Source organism: Acanthopagrus latus, chromosome 19, assembly GCF_904848185.1.
Source record: "Acanthopagrus latus isolate v.2019 chromosome 19, fAcaLat1.1, whole genome shotgun sequence".
NCBI classification, from domain to species: domain Eukaryota; kingdom Metazoa; phylum Chordata; class Actinopteri; order Spariformes; family Sparidae; genus Acanthopagrus; species Acanthopagrus latus.
Window position 1 is genome coordinate 24,378,795 of NC_051057.1, and position 20,788 is coordinate 24,399,582.

General features: G+C 47.5%; 2 protein-coding genes across 2 annotated transcripts in view; both read right to left on the bottom strand.

The window, feature by feature from the left end:
* Positions 1-592: 592 nt before the first annotated feature.
* crygn2 (crystallin, gamma N2) lies at positions 593-4,213 on the bottom strand. The gene is given in 6 exon segments (XM_037079298.1): positions 593-848; positions 974-1,119; positions 1,323-1,479; positions 2,040-2,131; positions 2,948-2,970; positions 2,973-4,213. Coding segments are annotated over 6 exon segments (1,128 nt in total). The 5' UTR covers positions 3,547-4,213; the 3' UTR covers positions 593-712.
* The window catches only part of LOC119009130 (5'-AMP-activated protein kinase subunit gamma-2-like), a 37,120-nt gene continuing 19,887 nt past the window's right edge, over positions 3,556-20,788 (bottom strand). The window contains exons 8-18 of the mRNA XM_037080152.1: positions 20,597-20,678; positions 20,295-20,353; positions 19,886-19,931; positions 19,726-19,780; positions 8,708-8,834; positions 7,963-8,128; positions 7,848-7,885; positions 7,618-7,764; positions 6,989-7,082; positions 6,362-6,815; positions 3,556-3,787 (exon numbers count right to left, since the gene is read on the bottom strand). Coding sequence (XP_036936047.1) covers positions 3,556-3,787; positions 6,362-6,815; positions 6,989-7,082; positions 7,618-7,764; positions 7,848-7,885; positions 7,963-8,128; positions 8,708-8,834; positions 19,726-19,780; positions 19,886-19,931; positions 20,295-20,353; positions 20,597-20,678 — 1,500 coding nt within the window. The remainder of the gene's footprint in view (positions 3,788-6,361; positions 6,816-6,988; positions 7,083-7,617; positions 7,765-7,847; positions 7,886-7,962; positions 8,129-8,707; positions 8,835-19,725; positions 19,781-19,885; positions 19,932-20,294; positions 20,354-20,596; positions 20,679-20,788) is intronic.

Genomic DNA, 20,788 nt, shown 5'->3' on the forward strand with positions numbered 1-20,788 from the left:
CTATATATTATATATATATTTTATATATTTCTCCTCAGCAGACCCGACCACTGTAACTGTGTCTTTACAGGACAGCTGCAGCTGATTCAGAACCAGCTGCCAGAGTCTGAACAGGAACCAGAACAGCAGATGACATCACTCCTGTCAGTCAAAGAATAGAGTTCTAAATCCTGCTGATGGTTTAAAAGCACTGAATGGGTTCTGAACCATCCAGAACCTCTGAGGTCATCAGGTTCTGGTCTGCTGTCAGTCCCTGGAGTCAGAACCAAACATGGGAAGCAGCGTTCAGTTATTATGAGCCACAGATCGGAACAAACTCCCTGAAAACTGAAGGTTGGCTCGACTCTGAAGACCTTTCAGTTCCATAGATTTAAACTGCGCTGTGACTTCTTTGTCTCTTTGAAACCTTCTGTCGTAGATTATTTTACTGTTTCCTAACTTGTTTTAATGTTTTGTTTCTCGACTTTAGCGTATGTGTGCTCCTGTGAAGTCGCCTCGTGTCTCAGTGCTGCTCAGGTTCTGGTGGTTCTGGTGGTTTTGGTGCTTCGTGTCATTAAAACATTCTTGCTGATTATGATAATGATGTTGGTGACGTCACACAAAACAACACACACACAGTGTTTGATAAAAAACCTGTTGTCTTCTCTCAGTCTGGGTTTATTTATTGTACATGATTACAGCGCTGGTACAAGTCAGTGGAGGCGGGTCGGGTCTAGAAGTAGTTGACGACCCGGCGGATGGACTGGATGTTGGGGTTCTGGGCCTGCCACTCGTTGTGGCTGCAGTAGTCTCCACGCTCCACGATGTACATGCGGCCGCGGAAGTTTGGTTCCTCGTACATCACCCAGCTGCAAGAGAACATCGGGACGTTAATACGAGCATCCATCACATTTCCCACAATGCACTCTGTCACATTAACATCTCGACTCCTATGGAGATCAGTGCTGGTGCTCGTGTCTGTGTGTGAACTCACGCTCCGTCTCCGAAGACCTTGACGGAGTTGATGCAGTTCTTGGAGAAGCCGCGGCTCTGCAGGAAGGGACAGTCGTCGCAGATCTCCACGCACTGACCGGAGAAGTTACAGGCCTCGAACAGCTCGATGCGATAGTGCTCGCCGTGCTGCGACAGAGACAGGGGGGTGTAGGTTTATGATCCGTGTTCCTCCACAGTCACACAAACACTCACAGCTTACATCTGAATGTGTGGATTACATCACACTGTGGCCGGAGGGCGGAGCTACAGGAGAGCTCACGTCCTCAGGGTTCATCCTGCGGGGACCAGGACCACCTGAATGAACACTAAACACAATCAGAGGAGTGTACCATGCGGATGGGCTTGCAGGATCCCATGTGGTCGTTGTGGGAGTTCCACCTCTGGAATTCTGGGTACTCTCCATGTTCCAGGATGTACTGCTGGCCCTTGAAGTCGGGATGGTCGAAGCAGATCCAGGCGCCGCTCTCCACACGGATGGAGTTCACCCTGAACACACAGAAACATTGATGGAGCTTCATCAGGACGACTCACCTGAGAACTGCCCTTTAAACCCAGGCTTTTAATGTGGAAAACCTCACAGGAAGTGCTGAAGTTTGTTCACAGCAGACAATCAGATCAATCAGATCAATCAGAGATAATGACAATCAAATGTTGTGATCATCACCATGGAGACAGTTTACATCCAGTGTGAAGACGATCATGTGATTAGGTGTTATTAATCAAGCTGGATCTACTTGTGTGAGATGTAAGGGGCTCAGAGGTTCTGATGAGATCCAGTTCAGACATGACACTGAAAAACACCTAAAACTGCGACTGGAAAATAACAGAAACCATCTCAGGAGAGTTTTTATAAAACAGGCCAAGACGCATCGAGTTCTACAAGAGCATGATTCTGCTGGACTCCTGTGATCCAACAATTGTCTCACGCCCAACATGGACCCGAGATGTTGCTGTCAGTCCTGAAGGATCCAGGGTGGTCCAGGAGTTCTGGTGAAAACGTGGGGACAACTGTGTGTATTTGGACTTTCTGGACTTCTTCCTCTCACCTGTTCATGAAGCCGCGGTCCTGGAAGTTATCACAGTCACCTCGGACCTCCAGCTTCCTGCCGGTGAAGCATTTCCCTTCGTAGAAGGTGATCTGGAGAAAAGATTAACATGTTTACTGAGAGAACTTTTGATTTAATGTTGTTGGACAGAAACATGAAGTTTAATGGTGATGACGGGTCAGAGTTCTGAAACCTTCTGACGGGTCAGAGTTCTGAACCATTCTGACAGAAGTTTAAACAGAAACACAACAGATTCATAATTAAAAAGTGTAAAAGGAGGAAGTTCTGATGAAATGCCCAAAACACGCACTCAGCTGTTTGTATCAGTTCTGAACGTATTAAATCAGAAAACTGTTGATGACATGAGACGACATCATCATCATCATGACATCATCATCATGACATCATCATTAGAGTGAAGACGTGAGTGACAGTCAGCAGAACTTCACACCAAACTCCAGTCAAAAATCTAACAATTTAAATCTAATCTGTAAGTTCGATATTATGAAAGAAGATCAGAACATGAAACGTGTCTGAATGACGAGTTCTGAGATCAACGTGAGAAAAAAGAAGCTAAATTCTGAAAATAGTGAGTTTCTTTAAATAAACATTAACCACAGAACTCTGCTGATGTTCTGAGAGACGACGAGTCAACAACACAAGTAAGTGAATAATGTCTCAGCTGCATAAATAAACAAAATAATGTGAATATATTCCTTCAGAGCGGCAGGCAGCAGGACATCACACCAATCTCCAGTCAGAAATCAAGCCGTTTAACTTCAGGAGACACATCTGACATCATGGATGAGGATCACAGTCAGAACCAGAAGTTCTAAATTATAAAAGACGAACTGAAACAAACTGAAACAGTGAACAAACTGTTTCCTGTCACGTCTCCTCACACTCACCTTTCCAGAGTACTGTGACATTTTGCCCACTGGATGAAGTCCAACCTGGCCCACAACCACACACACAGTGTAACAGAGAAAAAGTTGGACCCCCCAATATATACGGCAGGGGGGCGAGCGAGGGGCGAGCGAGGGGCGAGGGCCCGCCGGGCGGACAAAGGACCGGGCTTTAACAGATTCTGCTGCCTCGACGCTTTCCCTTCATCCTGATGTGTCTGCTGATTCTGCTGTGTGTGTGTGTGTGTGTGTGTGTGTGTGTGTGTGTGTGTGTGTGTGTGTGTGTGTGTGTGTGTGGACTCAATAGAATGTGCTTGGCCCGGGCTTTGCCGGGTCAATGATATTGCACATGCCACGCTTCTATAGAGGCGGAGCGGCGCTGAAAGGACTGTTTGAACAGGGGTCTCAGGTGGTGGCAGCGTTACCATGGAAACAAACATCTGAATCAAACATGAATCTGATGAGCGAACAACAGGACACATGGAGCAGACCACTCCCCTCACAGGACCAGAACTGGACCTTCCCGGTGGTGCCTGGAGGGTCGGAGAGAACTCCACTGATCTGAGATCTGCTGTTAACATGACAGATGTGAGAACATCCATAGAACTGTTTCATGAATCAGTCGATGTCTCCAAACCTCGTTCCACATTCAGAACCAGCCTCCCTATTGGACCCAGCATGTGAGGGATGAACAGAACAACATGTCCAACTGCGCTGATGCGGTTCAGAGTCCAAAGTTTGGATTTGAATAGAAAGACGGAGAAATGGACTGAAGTCTGGTGCTTTGTGAGGTCAGAGGTTCTGTTCAGCTGAGCAGGACCCATGTTGGCAGCATGAGAGGTTCTGTGGATGTTGGTCACGAGACAAAGATCCGAACACCTGACAGCTCCAGGTATCATGAGGTCATCATCTCAGAGTCCAGTTTATATCCAGGATCCAGATGTTTGTTCAGACCAGAAGTGATTCTACATGTGTCAACCGTCAAAGACCAGAACTAAAGAACTGGATCAGAATCATATCTGATTATAAACGTATACTGATCACATCAGCTCGTCTGGACCAGAACCTCCACAGCTTTATCATTTCTACATGTACGTGTTATTATTAATAATCAGGTTCAGTGTTCATCAGTCGTGACATGGAAACATTTACTTCTGGAGACTTTTGAACAGAATCAGAACCAGACCAGGTGAACAGCTGCTGACAGGGAGCTGCTTCACACCTCAGCATGGAAACTTAGAAGTGAAAATATATTTTCAAAAAGCTGTAAAATAAAATTACAGGAAGCAAACTGTAAAATAAATCACTGTATTTCTCACCTCCTCAACGTTCAACTGAACTGAAGTGTTTCTGATCACACGACACAAACATATAATATAAATAATATGTATAATAACTTACAGTTCACTCTGGACTGTGGTGGTACTCCAGCACAGCAGTTGAGTAAATGTACGTAATTACAACTGAAACTGAGTGACTGAGTCTGAAACTCAAACAATTAAAAAGAAAAATCAGTTTTATTGTTTTTCACAGCAGATTAACAGAAACAGAACGTTTATAAAACCAGCAGAACGTCCTCCATCAGCTGATAGAGACAGGAAGTCCACACGGCTCCGTCTGGAGACACCCACAGTCAGAAAATAACCTTTCAGAGACGCTAATGCTAAAATTAGCCTGGTGGAGGAGCGAATGTTAACGTTAGCCTGTTGGAGAAGTTAATGTTAACATTAGCCTGGAGGAGGAGCTAATGTTAGCCTGGAGGAGGAGCTAATGTTAATGTTAGCCTGTTGGAGAAGCTAACATTAACATTAGCCTGTAGGAGAAGCTAATGTTAACATTAGCCTGTTGGAGAAGCTAACATTAACATTAGCCTGGAGGAGAAGCTAACGTTAACGTTAGCCTGTTAGGCGTATCAGTTTGACTGCGATGGTCCAGTGTGCGGTGTGAGCGCCCCCTACAGTCTCACTGTGAACTACAAAATCTCATGTGAGTCCATCTGTGAAGACTACATTCAACTATAAATATATTAGTTCAACAATAAAATGTATCTTTGTACAGAATCATTAAACTTTTTACACCAAAATAACCAACAGATGTGATTTTGTCCTCTACAAACGATACGTACTCGTACAGACGGTCCTGACGGTCGCAGTTACATCAATGATGATCCGTGAGACAGCAGATCAATAGTGTTTCGGTGATCACTGGAATTAAAACTATTATAACAATGACTTATTTAAAATTCTGCTAAAAGGCACCATGACGACGTGATGGACCCGTCCATGTATGACATCACAGAGGGGTCATCAAATGATCACTGCCATGAGGATACAAAGTGGTTTTATCTGTATAGTATCTGTACAGGAGTTCATCAGCTCTGATCAGGATTATTGATCTTCGTGGTCCTTCAGATTCAATCCTGCTTGATGTAGTGGTGTGTCAACATAATCAACATAATCCTCAGATGTTACTTTACACTTCCTGTGTATCGTACTGAGGGCTGCAGTGATATACTGTGAAGGTACTCCAGTTGCATTATGGGAAATGTAGGATTCACAGCTACTACAGTAAATCAATATATTCATGATTATTATGGAGACACTCAGCAACAGCACGTCTAAAATCATCTAGTGGGAGGAATTTAATTTAATCTGAGGATTATATTTATTCTCAAGCATTATGTATGCATGTATTGATTATGCATGTATTGATTATTGAAAGCTGTTTCTATCTACATGTCATGGATCAGTGATGTTCGATCTTTTCTCTGTGAGAAAACTTTAAACAATGAATGATCCTCTGAGAAACAACCATCACAGATCCCTGATTGGCTCCTGCACATGTCAATCACCCATAAGTCCCGCCCACTCTCACACCACATGTCCAATCACAGCCCTGCAGTGCCTCCTCGCTCTTCAACCAATAATAAACAGACTCTCAGAGCCTCCTGGCCAACCACAGGTCAGCCTTCTGTCTCGATCCCGCCCCTTCCTGTCCCTCTTCTTCTTCTGTGGTGAGCAGCTCTACTCGAGTATGGCGGGTCACAACAAAGTCCAGAGAGACACCGAATGATGATGTCATGCCGCCTCCCCCTCCTCCCCTTGTTCTTCTCCTTTACCATCTCCCCCCTCTGTCTCTTCCTCACCTCCTTCACCTGTCTCCTCCTCCTCTTTCACCTCCTCCCCCCTCTCTCCTTCACCTGTCTCCTCCTCCTCTTTCACCTCCTCCCCCCTCTCTCCTTCACCTGTCTGCTCCTCCTCTTTCACCTCCTCCCCCCTCTCTCCTTCACCTGTCTGCTCCTCCTCTTTCATCTCCTCCCCCCTCTTTCCTTCACCTGTCTGCTCCTCCTCTTTCATCTCCTCCCCCCTCTCTCCTTCACCTGTCTCCTCCCCTCCTTCCTCTCCTCCTTTTGTCTCTGTCACTGCCGTCTCCCCCTCTGTCTGTCTCTCTGTTGTTTCTCCACCTGTCTCACTCTCTGTCTGTCTCACCTCACTGTGTCCCTCTCCCTCTACCTCCCCCTCTACCTCACCCTCTGCCTCCCCCTGCTGGCAGGTCTCAGCAGTATCAGTGTCCCCGCAGCCTGTCTCTGTCTCTGTCCCCGGCTCCTGGTCCTGGTTCTGGTCCTGGTTCTGGTCCTTATCTGATTCAGGCTTACTTTCTGTCTCTGTACGAGGCTCCAGTCCTCCATCCTGGTCCTGGTCCTGGTCTTGTTGATCTAGTTCAGTTTTACTCTCTGTCTCTGTGTCTGCACCAGGCTCCAGTCCCCGGTCCGGGTCTTTCTCCAAATCTTGTTCAGGTTTACATCCTGTCTCTGGTTCTGTTGAATCTAAAGCTGTTAGATGAGATGGGAGAGACTCCTTCCTCCCGAGACCTGCAGACAGACCGACAGACAGTTAGTGAAACACAGAGAAACACAGAGTACTGCTGCAGCTGTCGCTTGTACCTCACACCAGTACTGATCCTGTGTTCTGTGAGTTCGGTGTTCTGTGTGTTCTGTGTGTTCTGTGAGTTCTGTGTTCTGTGTGTTCTGTGTTCTGTGTGGACCTGCGGGGGTCAGGACCAGCGCCTGCAGGATGTCAGAGAGGGAGACGATTCCGACGATACGAGACTCCTCGTCAACGACAACCAGCCTGTGAACCTGCACACACACACACACACACACACACACACACACACACACACAGATTATCTGGTGATAATCACATTAATAACTTCTGATCTTGAGAAAAGTTGTCACAGGAAACATGTTGGACTGTGATCATTCAGTGGTTCTGTGTCCGGTCCACAGGTTCTGGTGCTGGTCAGTTTATTCAAAGTTGAATTAATATAATCGTATATATTAATATAAACATATCAATCGAGCTGTTTTTGGATAATTCACTGCAGGAACGACAGTCATGTGATTGACACATGAGACTCTGCTGCGTTCAGGTGTCCTTCTGTCAGCACAGGGCCTCCGTGGTGCATTCAGGTGCACCTCGTAAACTCATAAATCTGCACTGTAACAGAGTAGAAGCTGTTTAAACAGTCCTGACGAACACATCCAACATACATTTCTCCATCAGAAGAGTTTAATCTCTGAATAATTGATTAGCTCCTGATCATCAACATGAATGTTTCGGTCACATTCTTGTGATTTTCTGTCAGAACTGTTATCAGAACCAGTCTGTCACCTCGGCCTTGACGATCCGGTCCACGATGGTCTCCAGCGTCTCCAGTTTGTTGCACTTCATGACGCCTTCGAAGTACTGCGAGCGGTGTCTGAGCGCCTGCGTCACCGTCACGTCCAGGTTGTTGTAGGTCTTCTCTGCCGCCAGGTTCTGTACAGACGGGTCACACTCAGGTTTCTGTGCGTGTCCACACATTCAACACAACTCTGATCCAAACATCCTGATTCACTCACAATCACGTCGAACTTGGAGTAGATGTCCACCACTTTACCTGCAGACACACAGGAGACAATGAGTTCACACTGAGCCCTGTCTACAGATACCAATCATGCTGTCGCCGTCGGTTACCGTTGTGGTCGACGACGGGCAGGGCGGAGACGCGGCGGTGTGTGAAGACGGACAGCGCGGTGATGAGCGGCGTGTCAGGGTGGATGTAGGCGATGTTGGCATACGTCCCCACGGCGAGCTCCTCCAGAGTCTGCTTCATGAAGGCCGGCATGGGCATCTCACACACCTGACACACACACAGACGCACGCACACACACACACACGCACACTCTTTTCAGCCTGCAGTTAAACTCTTCATACGCCCTCATCTGTCCACCAGGAGGCGCTGCTGCACATATTCTGGGTATCATCTGTAAAACCTTCAAGTACACTGTATATTAATATAGTAATATTACGGTAATACAGTAATATTAATATTAATGTATATTCATATTACTGTAACTTGTGTGTGTTAACAGTGTTCAATTAATACAAACCAAACATTTTGATTCCTTCTGAGTTTCTCTGAAATCTTTTTGTTTTCACTTCCTGTTTGAGACATTTTTTTCAGTTTTGTTACAATGTTGTCGCATCAAAAAATATAAAGCATGAATAATCTTAATTAAAGTAACTGAAGCTGTCAGATAAACGTAATGTAGTAAAAAGTAGAAGTGAGTGGATGTAGTCAGTTACACTCCACCACAGTCCTGGTGACACGGTGGTGTTTGAAATATAACAACAACAACAACAACAACAACAACAACACTAATAATATTAATCATAATAATGATCATAATAATCATAATAATGAACACAGTTGACTCACAAAGAGCTGCAGGAACTTGAGGATCCTCTTGTGGGTCAGAATGTAGAGAGCGTTCCCACTGACCGGGTCGATGACGGGAAGACGGTGGATCTTATTCTTTATCAGCGAGTACACAGCCTCAAATATACTGAGAGGGAGGAAGGAGCGAGGAGGAGGGGAGAGGAGGGGAGAGGAGAGGAGAGGAGAGGAGAGGAGAGGAGAGGAGGGGAGGGGAGGGGAGGGGAGGGGAGAGGAGAGGAGAGGAGGGGAGGGGAGGGGAGGGGAGGGGAGGGGAGGCGAGGGGAGGGGAGAGGTTTTTTTTTTGGTTTTTAAAAATCCCTTTATTTACAGTTTTCAGGAGAAACCTTTTCACTGTCACCTCTTCATTTGAGGCCAAAACAAAAAGGTTTGCCCACAGTCCATATCTGACTGAAAGCCAGAGTGTTGTCCACCATTTTAAAATAAGCATGTTCAACATTCAGTCAGGCTTTCACCAAACCCTTCATGACCGGCAGCAGCTCCACACTTCCAACGCCCTGAGCGAGATTCCTGCGAGTCAGCCAGATCGCTAGCTTTGCAGATGCACTCAGAAAGTTCATCAGGGTGTGCACAGTCTTTCTTTTCGCACAATATTTTGGACCAAAGATAAATAAAGCAAAACTGAAATCCTCCCCCAGTCCCTCAAACCACTTTTTTAAAACAACGAACATTTCACCAAGTCGAGGACACTCAACAAACAAATGCTCAAGTGTTTCTGTTTGTGCACAGAACCCACATTCCTCCCTCAGCTCAGGATCAAGGTGTGCTCTGTATCTGTTTGTAGCTATCGCTCCATGTACAATCCTCCACTGGAGGTCTGCTGTCCGCTTTTCAACGGGCAGCTTGTACAGAGACCGCCAACTGCCTTTCGGGGAAACGTCTGGACCCAAAAACTCGGCCCACTTCGACTCCCTCACTCCTGCCAAAGTGTTCAGGTTGAGAACCTTCACACAGGCCTGGTAAAGGTCTTTTGTTCCTGCATCCTTAAACTTGTCTAGGCAAGGACTTTCAAAAGACAGCAACTGTCCTCCTCCCTGCTGCCATTCTCCCAGAGCAGGAGTGACGGACACAGAAGGAAACACGTACTCACCCTCTTCGCTCCACTGTTCATAGTTCGAACGGTTTTTCACAAATGTTCTCAGCGGTGGTGGCAGGGCGGCACAGACTTCCTCCAACACTCTTTTAATTATCCTGCTGGAGGTGATGTTGCTGCTGTCCCTCAGTGCATCAACAGATGTTGACGTCATCCTCAGTAGGTGGCCCAGTTTGGTGCAGCCAGCCACTCTGAATTTGGTTCTCAGGCTGGCAGATTGCAACGTCTGACTCTTCAGCAGTTCGCTGAAGAGCAAGGGTTCCTCAAACAACCACATACCCCGAGTCTCATTCTTGTTGCGCTTGATCTTAAAAACCTGCCAAGCCTGCAGAACAGAAGTGTAAAAAGGTGTTGGTCCACTGATGTCGACGTCCTCTAGCTTCAACAGGAAAAGATGCTTGTCATAGCCCAGATGCCCAGCTCTCCTCAGCAGCAGGTGAGCTGTGTCACACCAGCTTGGGCTGCAGTTGTAAAGGAGTTTCTGAGCAGTCCGAAGTCTGAAGGACGTAACTTTTGCCCAGATGTTAATGAGGCCCTGTCCTCCTTCAGCCACAGGCAAATAGAGGGCTGCTGCCCGCATCCAGTGCTTCCCAGACCAAAAGAAATCCAGGATGGCACGTTGAATTTCATCCACCAGGTCTCTCGGTGGGGTCAGGACCATGAGTTTATGCCAAAGAGTCGAAGCAACCAAGCCATTGGCAACCAGGACTCTCCCCCTATATGACAGCTGTGGTAGCAACCATTTCCATTTAGATAACCAAGCACACACTTTCTCCTTCACTCCCTCCCAGTTCATTTTTTCAAAGTTCTTTGTTCCAACGTAAACCCCCAGAACCTTCAGACCTTCTCTACCCCACTCTAGTCCACCAGGCAAACTGGGAGCTATCTGATCTTTCCACGGCCCCACCAACAACGCCTCACTCTTGGACCAGTTCACCCGTGCAGATGAAGCATTTTGGAACATGTCCAGGGTTTCCCTCAAATGTTGCACATCCTCCTGGCTGGTGACAAATACGTTTATGTCATCTGCATAAGCAGAAACAACATGAGGAGGATGTTCAACACTGTGGGACCCTGGCACTGAGGGACCACTAAGCCGCTCTCTCAACTTGCATAGCAAGGGCTCAATGGCTAGGCTGTAGAGCTGACCCGAGATGGGGCAGCCCTGCCTTATCCCTCTCTGCACGGGAATGCTGCAGCTCTCTCTCCCAAACAGACTAGTGTAGAAATCTGAAGCATGGCTTCTCATCTCCTCTGGATTAGTAGTCACTTTGCCTCCAGGGAGTTCAAGGCAGGTCATTTGCTTTCTTTGCGCCACAGATCTCTCCAAGTCAAAGAAAAAAGAACTCAGGGCATCCATGTCTTTTAGCTTCAGGTATCGAGACCTGACAAGAGCCCCCTTCACTCTCTCCTGCAGGAAGGAGCTCAGTGCCATCTTTTTTTGTTTTAAGACCTGACCCATACTAGGACTTGTATCGCCATTCAAGCGCTCCTCTATTTGTCTGATGCTATTTTCAAGCTCCCTGACCACCATCTTGATTGTATTTGTGGAATGGGAGGTGTATTGTTGGCAAAAGACACGGATTTGTGCCTTTCCGACCTCCCACCACATCTTCAAAGAACTAAACTCGGATTTTTTTGTTTTCCAGAGTAGCCAAAATTGCACAAAACTCTGGTTAAACGTATTATCCTGTAAGAGCTTGTTGTTAAAAAACCAGTGCGATTTAACTCGTTCACCTGGAAGATTAACTAGATCACTACTCACAAGGTGGTGGTCAGTGAAGCCAACTGGACTGATGTTACTATGTGATAATCTAGAAGTAAGATTTTGAGAAATGTATATCCTATCTAGCCTGGCTGCACAAACACTGTTTTTATTGAACCTCACCCATGTGTATTGTCTAGCCTGTGGATTTTTAACCCTCCATGTATCTATAAGATCCAGTTGTGTGATGATGCTGTTAAGACTCTGTGATGACTGTGGGTGTGGTTCTTCACCTGTCCTGTCCATTATGAAGTCCATGGTGCAATTAAAATCACCACCAATGACAAGCTGGTCCTGATGATATTTAATCAGCTCCGTTTTTAATAAAGAGAAGAAAGCAAGTCGCTCTGTTCCCTGATTCAGAGCATATATGTTTACAAAACAGAAAGTTAAATTATTAATTTTCGCCCTGACAATTTGTAAATGATCTTTTACGATTTCTATAGTAGACAAAATGGTTGCATTTACAGTTGATTTGAACAAAACTGCTACCCCTGCACTAACATTAGTTCCATGGCTGAGGAAACACGAGCTCCCCCACCATAAGCCCCAATCTGTCTCATCAGATGGGATCGTATGTGTCTCTTGTAAGAAGAGCACATCAACTCTTTTTAGGGTTGAGACCTCAGAAATCAACGCTCTTTTACTCTTGTCTCTCCCACCATTAATGTTTAAGGAACCTATTTTAAGGCTCTGCATGGAAAAATTAAAAAGGAAAAACAGGCAAGATGACACAAGCAAAGAGCAGTAAAGAAAGGAAAACCCCATGTGAGACATGATCATTTACTTCCTTTTTGTTTTTACAGTCTTACTTTTTGCTTCTTTTCTTAATGATGTGATGTGCTTCTTGAGACGGAAGCATTTCTTTTCGTCCAGGATGTCGAACCCAACCTGTCTCTTCAGTAAACCAATGGATCTAATAAATTTATCAGTATCACTGAAGTAGTCACTTACTTTAATTGATCTTTTATAAGTGACATCTAGAAAGTGGTTAATTTCTTCTGCTGAGTAAATGTCAGTGTTTCTGATGGAGGTATCACTGATGGACACCGAGTCTGACTCAGAGTCATCCTCCATCTGCTCTCCTTCCACTGAAACCTGGCTGCACTCTGCATCCTGCCCTTCACTGCCTGCTGCTCCTGCAGCCTCAACGCTGCCTGCAGCTCCTGCAGCCTCAACACTACCTGCCACCTGAATGCTATCTGCAGCAGCAGCAAACAGAGTTACTCAAGTCTGCATCCACTGACACGTTGTTCCCCTTTTCCTCTTCATCTACATTATATTCTGCATGTTCTGCTTCCATTTCTGCACTGGATGCCACAGTAGGAGGGGCCACCGGAGCGCTTGGGCCAGCCTCCGCCGGCGCCCCCGCGCCATTAGCTGGCGCCCCCGCACCATCCTCCGGAGCACCGTCAGCCCCCGCAGCCTGTTGCTTGTGCGGACACGCAAAGCGCTTGTGCCCCACATCACCACACTCAAAACACTTCATGTGTCCAGCGCTCGCATAAACCATATAGGAGCTGTCGTCATGCTTTACTCTGAAAGACACGTCTAAAGTTTGATCAGGCGTGTCCAAAAACATGAACACCTGTCGCCTTAGCGACTGCACATGCTTCAGTTTGGGATCTCTACATCCCAAACTGACAGTTTTAAATGCGCTAGCAAACTTCCCAAACCTGCGGAGCTCCTTCTCCAGCAGCTCATTCAGGATGAATGGCGGAACACCTGAGACGGTGATCCGAGTGGACGGGACCGACAGCGGGGACACCTGTACAAACATCTCCTTAATGAACACTCCGCTCCCAATCAAAGAATGAACAAGAGGCTCCTCTTTTAGAAACACGACCACTGCTTTGTTCATTCTTGAGGCAAAAATGAGATTCTCATGTCCTACCTGCTCACCGACCGCCAGCAGAACTTCTTCCACAGTAACATTATTATCCGGCGGGACTATCCTCGCTCCGTGCCGGATAGGAGGACGCCATTCCTCCAAAAACCCCTGACAACCCTCCGATTACTCCTTAAACACTCAATTTATAAAGAAAGAGAAACAACTTACCAGATCATGTACATAAAGGACAGTAGAAAACCAAGTGAAATCCGAAAAACAGGACAGATTCAAAACTCCGCGCATTTCGCACTTCCACCACCAACCACTCACACTCACTCATGCTCACCGGAAACGGAAACGAGGAGAGGAGAGGAGAGGAGAGGAGAGGAGGGGAGAGGAGAGAGGAGGGGGAGGAGAGGAGAGGAGAGGAGAGGAGAGGAGAGGAGAGGAGAGGAGGGGAGAGGAGAGAGGAGGGGGAGGAGAGGTTTGGTTTTAAAAGTCCCTTTATTGAGCCACTTCAGGAGTCAAACAAGTTCACTCTTTCACTTGCCTCAGTGTGACAACAACATCATCATCAACAACAACACCAACAGCAACAACAACAACACGATCACCACCAACAACACAGAGGGAGTTTCAGACATGTACATCCAGCTCCCCATCTTCCCCCACAGAGCACAAAACTTCCTCAACAGCCCATATATTTTTGAACACCTGCAGAGTGCCCATCATTTTGTAGTAGGCATGTTCCACCCGCAGTCGGGCCTTCAGCAGTCCTCTCAGAACCGATACCGGCTCTACACTGCCCACTGTTTGTACCTGGTTTTTGCGGGTCAGCCAGATGGCCAGCTTTGCAGAACCAGATATAAAGTTTAGCAGTGTATGGACAGGCTTTTTCTTTACAGAATACTTTGGACCAAATATAAACAACTCAAAAGAAAAAGCCTCCCCAAAACCCCGAAACCAGGTTTTTAGCAAAAGAAACAACGAGTCCAAACGAGGACACTGAACAAACAAGTGTGCCAAGGTCTCAGCCTGTGAACAAAAAATGCATCCCTCCCCGAGCTCAGGATCAAGATGCACTCTGTATCTGTTTGTAGCTATTGCCCCATGTACAATCCTCCACTGGAGGTCTGCTGTCCGTTTTTCAATGGGCAGCTTGTACAGGGACCGCCAACTGCCTTTCGGGGAAGCGTCTGGGCCAAAAAACTCAGTCCACCTCGACTCCTCCATCCCTGCCAGAGACTTTACGTTTAGGGTCTTGATGCTTATATGATACAGTGCTTTTTTTCCAACAGCCTGAAACTTGTCCAGGTGTGGGGTTTCAAAAGACAGCAGCTGACCTTCTCCCTCCTGCCACTCCCCCACCGCTGGGGTGATGAACAGAGAAGGGAAGCTGTATTCGCACTCTTCACTCCACTGATCACACAGTGAGCGATCTTCAGCAGTCTCTTTAAGATGTTGAGGCAGGGCAGCACAGACTTCCTCCACCACTTTTTTGATCAGCCTGATAAATGTGATGTTACTCTTGTTCCTCAGGTTGTCCAGGGATGTTGCCGTCATCTTCATGAGTTGGCCAAGTTTGGTGCAGCCAGCTCCTCTCAAACTGGCTCGAAGGCTGGCAGACTGCAGAGTTCGCGTGTTGATTAAACTGTTGAAGAACAGAGGTTCCTCAAACAGCCACAGCCCTGGAGTCTCTGCAGTGTCACGCTTGATCCTGAATATTTGCCATGCCTCCAGAACCGAGGTACAGAAAGGTGTTAGTCCATTTAGGTCCATGTTCTCAGGTTGTAGGAGGAACAGGTGTTTGTCGTATTCCAGCCGTCCGGCTCTTCTTAGCAGCCAGCGAGCCATGTCGCACCAGCTTGGGACACAGTCATAGAGAAGTTTTTGAGCTGTTCTGAGTCTAAAAGCAGTGATCTTGGATTGGATGCTGATCAGTCCCTGTCCCCCTTCAGCCACAGGTAGATACAGGCCAGCTGCACGGACCCAGTCTTTTCCAGACCAAAAGAAGTCCAGAATGGCTCTTTGAATGTCCTCTATCAGGCCTCTCGGTGGTGTCAACGCTATCAGTTTGTGCCAGAGGGTCGAGGCAACCAAATTATTGGCTACCAGAACTCTTCCCCTATATGACATTTGGGGTAGCAACCATTTCCATTTAGACAACCGAGCACACACTCTCTCCTTCACTCCCTCCCAATTCTTCTTCTGGAAGCCTTCTGTGCCCAAAAAGACTCCCAATACCTTCAATCCCTCCTTACCCCATTTGAGTCCTCCAGGCAGACCTGGCATTACCTGTTTATTACAGTGTCCAACCCATAAAGCTTCACTTTTTTCCCAGTTCACCCGTGCAGAAGACACCTTTTCATATAGGGACAGGGTGTCCTTCAAACCCTGAACATCCCCCTGGTTGGAGATGAAGATGTTAACATCATCTGCATAAGCAGAAAGGGCCGGAAAACCTCGATTAGGTTTGAAAGAACCGGTCAATGAGAGACCGCCGAGGCGATCCCTCAGCCTGCACAGCAAGGGTTCAATGGCCAAGCTGTACAGTTGGCCCGAGATAGGACAACCCTGTCTGATTCCACGCTGTACAGGGATTGGCCGACTCAACCCTGCCCCCACCTTCACCATACACTGTGCATCCCTGTACAACAAAGTCACCCAAGACAAAACCCATCACCGATACCAAAGGCCTTAAGTGCAGAAAACAAATAAGAGTGATCAACCCTATCAAACGCCTTCTCCTGATCTAAAGAGACAATGCCAACACTGACATTGTCACATTTACACACGTCAATAACATCACGAATGAGGAAAATGTTGTCCATGATCGTCCTATCAGGAATGCAGTACGTCTGATCGGGATGTACAATTATTTCCAGTATATCCTTAAGTCTGTTCGATAAGGCTCTGGAAAGCACCTTGTAGTCTGTACAAAGGAGAGCCACAGGCCTCCAGTTTTTCAGTAATGCCAGGTCTCCTTTTTTTGGCACTGCACGCTGACACGAAACAGGAAGAGATCCTGTTCTAAAACACTCTAGCAGAACACTGTGCAGATCAGGTCCAAGTATACTCCAAAAGTGTTTAAAAAAGTCGGTGGAAAGGCCATCAATCCCCAGTGCCCCCCCCCCCGATGCCAACTGATTGACAGCAATCGTCAGTTCCTGTAAAGTCAGCTCAAAATCCAGAGCAGCTCTCTCCCCCTCGCTGAGCTGTGGAAGCCCCTCCAGGAGCTCCTCACGGCCTTCCATGCTGCACTGCTCTTCTGCAAAAAGTTTAATGTAGAAGTCCATTGCATGGTTCCTCATTTCGTTTGGGCAGGTGGTTACTTTACCTCCTGGCAGCTCAAGGCAGGTCATGTGCTTCCTCTGTGCCACCGTCCTCTCCAGGTTGAAGAAAAACGAGGTTGGGGCATCCATGTCCTTCAGCTGGAGGAAACGAGACCTTACCAGAGCCCCCTTCACCCTCTCCTGAAGAAAAGAGCTCAGAGCCAACCTCTTCTCCTTCAGCAATTGGCCTTTAGTTGGATCTGGGTCTCCATGTAATTCCTCTTCCATGCTCTTTATGCTCGCTTCGAGTTCCTGAACTGTTGATTTTATCTTAGCGGTTGAATGGGAGGTGTACTGCTGGCAAAAAACACGAATCTGTGCCTTGCCTACCTCCCACCACAGCTTCAGAGAACTGAAGTTAACTTTTTTAAGCCTCCACTTTTGCCACAGAGATTTAAAGTGCTGGCAAAAAGCAGTGTCCTGCAGGAGCTTGTTATTAAAGAGCCAGTAGGACTTAACCCTTTCACCTGGTGAGATGTTCAAAATTAAATTAATGAAATGGTGGTCAGTAAAACCAACGGGATTTATGTGGCAATGAATCAGTCTGGAGCTTAGGTTTGGGGAAATGTAGATCCTGTCCAATCGTGCAGCACTGACCCTGCTGTTAATGACCCTCACCCATGTGTATTGTCTGGACTGTGAATGTTTTACCCTCCATGCATCTAGCAGATCCAGATGTGTGATGATTTTATTGAGGTTCCTCACTTGTTCTGTCTAAAGTGAAATCTAATGTGCAGTTAAAGTCTCCACCGATGATGAGCTGATCCTGATGGTAATTTCTCAGCTCATTTTCCATCAGGCTGAAGAACCTTACCCTTTCTGCTCCATGATTTGGAGCATAAACATTGATGAAGCAGAGCACATTGTTATGTATTTCTGCCTGTACAATGAGCAGTCGGCCCTTCACCACTTCAGTGCAGGACAAAACAGTTGCATTAGCTGTTGTCTTAAACAAAACAGCTACTCCTGCACTGAAGTTAGTGCCATGGCTGAGGACACATGGACCCTGCCACCATAATCTCCAGTCTGTTTCATCTGCTGGATTTGAATGCGTCTCCTGCAGGAACAGCACATCTGTGTTTTTCAAATTATTTCACCTACAGAAGTGGTGTCTGACTCAGAGTCATACTCCATTTCATCTGCTTCCCCTGACACCTGGCTGCTGAACACACCCAGTCCTTCTTCAGTGATCTCACTGTTTTGTGTATTTGCATCATTGAACAGCGCACCAGTGGCGCCGGTCGCGTCCACAACAACGTCAACAACGGTCGGACCGCGGCGCCCTCGTCCGCAGCACCAATCGTAGCACCGCCACCGGCCGCGCCACCACCGCCGTTGGCGGTGGCAGCGGGCCCGATACCGCATCACTGCTGTGGGCTGCCGCCTGCTGTTTGTGCGGACAGGTGTAGCGCTTATGACCCACATCTCCACATTCAAAACACTTGAGCTGTCCTGAGCTAGCGTACACCATGTAAGAGCCGTCTCCGTGTTTTACTCTGAACGACACCTCCAGTGTTTGTGTTGGCGAATCCAAGAACATAAACACCTGTCGTCTTAGAGACTGGACGTGTTTCAGTTTCGGGTCCTTACACCCCAAACTCACTGTTTTAAAGTCGCTGGCAAACTTCCCAAACCTCTGCAGCTCATTCTCCAACAGCTCGTTGGGAATGAACGGCGGGACACCGGATACGGTGATCCGCGATGAGGGAGCGGACAGCGGGGACACCTGCACAAACAAATCTCTGACAAACACTCCGCTCTGCACCAGCAGATGAACAAGTGGCTCGTCTTTAACGAACACAACCACCGCTTTGTTCATCCGCGATGCAAAGCAGAGGCTGTCATGTCGCACCTGCTCACCAGCAGCCAACAGAACCTCCTCCACACTAATGCTGCTATCTGGCGAAACTATCCGCACTCCCTGCCGGATAGACGGAAGTGGCGTCTCAGCGGACGCCATCCCTCCTAGAAACCACCAAAAAACTACTAATTAGTCGGTAACTCAGTAAAAGTAACAAAAAGCTTACCTGATCATGCACATACAGGGGAAACAGATAAACAGGGACAGCAAACAATTCAAAACTCCGCGCCACTCGCACATCCACCACCAACCAACCACTCACGCTCACTCGCGCTCACCGGAAACGGAAACGAGGAGAGGAGAGGAGAGGAGAGGAGAGAGGAGGGGGAGGAGAGGAAGGGGAGGAGAGGAGCGAGGAGGGGAGAGGAGAGAGGAGGGGTAGGAGAGGAGGGGAGAGGAGAGAGGAGGGGGAGGAGAGGAAGGGGAGGAGAGGAGCGAGGAGGGGAGAGGAGAGAGGAGGGGGAGGAGAGGAGGGGAGAGGAGAGAGGAGGGGGAGGAGAGGAGCGGGGAGGAGAGAGGAGAGGAGAGAGGAGGGGAGAGGAGAGGAGCGAGGGGAGAGGAGAGGAGGGGAGAGGAGAGGAGGGGAGAGGAGAGGAGAGAGGGGAGAGGAGAGGAGGGAGGAGGGGAGAGGGGGAGGAGAGGAGAGGAGAGGAGAGAGGAGGGGGAGGAGAGGAGGGGAGAGGAGGGGGAGGAGAGGAGAGAGGAGGGGGAGGAGAGGAGGGGAGAGGAGGGAGGACATGATGTTAGGGTCACAGTCAGTCTCCTCCTCTTCTTCTTCTGTCCTTTCTTGTTCCCTTGTCTCCTCTCCTTGTCTGCTCTCCTCGTCTCCTCATCTCAGGTTATTCTCAGCAGGTGATAAATTATTCAGTGATTCTGACTCCAGCTGCTGATCCGGTCCACATCTCTCTCACACACACACACACGTACACAGCTTCATGACTTCAGGGGACATGAGATCAAACCAGCAGTGGTTGTGTTTCATAGAACACTGAAGTGACGGACGGAGCGGTCCGGCTCAGTGGGCCTGGACTCAGAGACCAGGTGCTGACCTGAAACATTAATGATTTCCAGCAACGTGAGTAATAAATACAAATACACACACACACACACACTCCTACCTGGCGTCAGGTGAGATGTGGACCAGCGGTTTGAAGGTCTCCTGCAGGTACAGTTCTGCCAACAGGGACACAGAAGATTTTCATAGAACAGCACATTTTTATCATTTTACAGATGTGTGATATCAAACATCTATAAAGAAGGACGGAGGGGATGTTTCACCTCTCCACGTCTCGATCTTATGTTCCTCCAGCTCGTAGATCTGAACCTGCAGGACATAAACAAACACTCAGCACCTCCAGACTGCAACTATCGGTCTGTTGGAGGGACAAAAACAGGAGCTGTTCAACATTCTTCTCTCACAGTCAGATCGATTCCACTCTCTATCTGGGCGCGAGATGAAGCTACAGCCACTTAGCTTAGCTTAGCATAAAAACTGGAAACAGGGGGAAACAGTTAGCCGTCTGTAAAGCTCCAGCCGCGACTCCAGGAAGAAACAACAACACGAATCACTCAACAGGCTGAGCCAGGCTAACTGTTCCCCCTCGTCTACAGTCTTTATGCTAAGCTAAGTGTGTGTATATGTGTGTGTGTGTGTGTGTGTGTGTGTGTGTGTGTGTGTGTGTGTTACCATGGGAGATTTATAGTATCTGGTCAGGATGTTGATGAAGTCTGTGATCGTCAACATTCCTGAAAAACGAGAGAGAGAGAAAGTGATGACATCTAGAGAGCGAAAGAGAGAGTGTGCGTGTGTGTGGATGTGTGTGTGTGTGTGTGTGTGTGTGTGTGTGAGTGTGTGTCGTTGCTAAATATAGTCATGCTGTCTTTGTGAATATGATGACAGCCTGAGGGAGAAGATGAAGTATCACACTCACAGTCACACACACACACACACACACACACACACACACACACACACACACACAGTCTTACCCACAAAGCTCTGTTTCTTGCTCTCCCACAGTGGAGCAGCTCTCACTCCGTTTGCCACCAGAGCAAAGAACGCTTTCTTCACCTGAAACAACAATAATAACAATAATACTGATAATAATAAATATGTTCCAGTGGAGCTCTGATGATTTGACATTGACATATAAAACAGGTATATTATGTTCACAGCTAAAT